This window comes from Quercus lobata, unplaced genomic scaffold, assembly GCF_001633185.2.
Source record: "Quercus lobata isolate SW786 unplaced genomic scaffold, ValleyOak3.0 Primary Assembly Scq3eQI_185, whole genome shotgun sequence".
Classification (NCBI taxonomy): Eukaryota; Viridiplantae; Streptophyta; class Magnoliopsida; order Fagales; family Fagaceae; genus Quercus; species Quercus lobata.
In genome coordinates this window covers 33,424-36,008 of record NW_022154818.1, presented here as the reverse complement: position 1 = coordinate 36,008, position 2,585 = coordinate 33,424, and the positions used below count along the sequence as shown (strand labels likewise).

Genomic DNA, 2,585 nt, shown 5'->3' with positions numbered 1-2,585 from the left:
GTAATAACTAATAACTGGTTCTTGCCCAAAAAAAAAAAAAAAAAAAAAAAAAACCTATCTATCTCAAATGCCATTCCCATTCCATGCCCTACTAGTACTTAACAAAACATCATCCTCCACCTCTCCACTTCCTCCATTACCATAAATATGTTTTTTTTTCTCATTATACCCATCCTCCAAGTCACCTTTATTCTTATCCAAAAAAGAAGGAAAAATAAAAAATAAATTAACACCGTCCACATGAAAACCCACCAAGGCACCAACCCCTAATTCCAATTCTTCCAATAATTTCTAAAATCAAACACCAGTTTCACGCAAAAAAATAATAATAATAATAAATTAACTTATTTTTAATAGGATAATTTTGTACAGACAAAAAGAAAAAAAAAATTCAAACAATGAGAGACTCTCAAAAGTCAGATCTCATACACTGCTTTGTAATACGATCTAATTATCTTCAACAATACAGAGACAAAATAATTCATAGCCCATGAAAGTTGAAGAAACTACAAGATCGCATAACAACTCAAATACCCTACTATTCTACACCATAGGAGTTATAATCTAACACAGAGAAGGATTTAAGAAAAAAAAAAAAAAAAAAAAAAAAAAACCAATTTCTCTTCAACGTTCAACCATTGGAACGATTTTTTTTTTTTTAATCATTTTCCCGAGAAAATAAGATAGAAAAAACAGAAAGTAAAAAAAGACAAAAAGAAAAAAGTTGACCATTAGATCCACAATCAGAGACACAAAGCGGTGGCTTGAAGATCATCAGCGATGCCGAAATCTTCATCCATCGGAGGAGGTAGATTCAGATCGAACGGCTGGATCTTACGAAACGAGGAGGTGAGAACACAGTAGTCGTCGTTGTCATCATCAACCACCGAAGACGACGAGTCGCAGTCGCTACGGCAATCATCGGGTGCAACAGGGTTCACGATCTTGACCCTTGAGACCGGATTCGAAACGACCCTGGGGCCACTAAACGACTCGACCGTACTGCTCATACTACTTGTCGTTGGCCTGTTGGGCTGAATCGGATTGAACTTAGTACTGGCAGAAGAGGAAAATCTGGGTTGTTCGTCTCTGATTGCTGGAAGAGTTGCTAGCTGAGGAGCGGTGAGAGGGAAATTAATCTTCGCTTTTGGACCACGCAACGACAACGCTGCGGTGTCGTAGGCACGAGCAGCATCCTCCGCGGAATCGAAGGTGCCGAGCCACACACGTGTCTTCTTCCATGGATCTCGGATCTCGGCCGCGAAACGACCCCACGGTCGTTTCCTTACACCTCTGTATTTAACGTTGTTGTTGTTGTTGTTGTTATCGGTCGATGTTCTAATGAATTGGTTGAATGTTGTTGGTTTGGTTGGATCTGCGGTTGTTGGTGCTCTTCGCCGCATGGAGAAAAAGATAATATAAAAAAAAAGAAAAAAAAAAAAAAAAAGGGGTTGGTGTTGAGTGGAAGAAATGAAATGATGGCAAAGAATACCACCAAATTAAAACACCACTACGAACGGAGATTGAAGAAGATATGTTAATGTTAAATCAAAGGCGGCTCTTCATTTCTGCTCTATGAAGAGAGGATAGGAGAGGTGGGTTTTGATAGAGTTTTTACCTCGGTTTCTGTTTCCCTTTTGTTTTCTCACTCTTTTTTATGTTATCTCTCCGGAAGGAGAAATCCGGGGCTTCATTTCTTTAGGATGAATTTGGCTTTCTTTTATTCGGACAGGGTATGATATTGTGGCGGATGTGAAATGACTGAATTACCCATTCTTTCTTTTTCTTTTCTTGCTTCTTCTACTAATACTTTTTTTCTTTTTAATCTATGTTGGAGAAGGTGGAATTTTGTGATTTGCGTGCCCATTCCATTTTATGAAATTAGTCCATCGGGTAATATGGAGAAATACGCAAAGGTGTCACATGGGCACTGGGCGGCGTTCAACTTTTTTTTTTTTTAGAGTAAGGGCGGCGTTTAACTTGGTGTTTGAAATTGAAAATGATAGGTGAAATAAAATTTGATTTTTAAGAGTTAGATTGTGGTTTAATATTTTATTATCTACTAAAAAAAAAAAAAAAACCCACACACATGGGTTAAGGTTTTCTATTAAAAATTTAAAACAGTTTAAAGAAATTATATATATAAGGGTACCCTTATTAAGTTATTGAAATTATGAGTGTAATACTATTATTTGGAAATTATATCAAAATGGGCCTTACGATGGAAAAGAACTATTTGTTAAAATTTGGGTAAATAATAATATTACATATTTGTCAAAATTTTCTTTACAAGCAGAGTCGGAAAAATGTATAACAGCGTGGCAAGCACGTTCATAATTTTCTCATTGCATAGGCCTACACCAAGTCAGAAGTCACCAACATTGATTTGCAGCTTTTATTTTTTATTTTTTGATTTGCAGCTTTTATTTGAGAGATACGCCCCCCAAACGTATAATTCTTGGCATATGACCACGTGGATGAGGCTGATCAAACCAAATAACCAATGCTTGAAATAGAAATTAAGCATTTCTTTACCCAGATTAGCAATACCAAGCAGGTGAAAAGTATCATTGAACAACCATTAT

The 2,585-nt window shown here is 36.4% G+C and overlaps 1 protein-coding gene across 1 annotated transcript; it reads right to left on the bottom strand.

Moving 5' to 3' along the window:
• Positions 1-403: 403 nt before the first annotated feature.
• On the bottom strand, positions 404-1,736 carry LOC115973443 (ethylene-responsive transcription factor 3-like). The gene has a single exon (XM_031093704.1). The coding sequence runs from the start codon at positions 1,401-1,403 to the stop codon at positions 744-746; it is 660 nt and encodes a 219-aa protein (XP_030949564.1). The 5' UTR covers positions 1,404-1,736; the 3' UTR covers positions 404-743.
• Between the last annotated feature and the right edge of the window lie 849 nt (positions 1,737-2,585).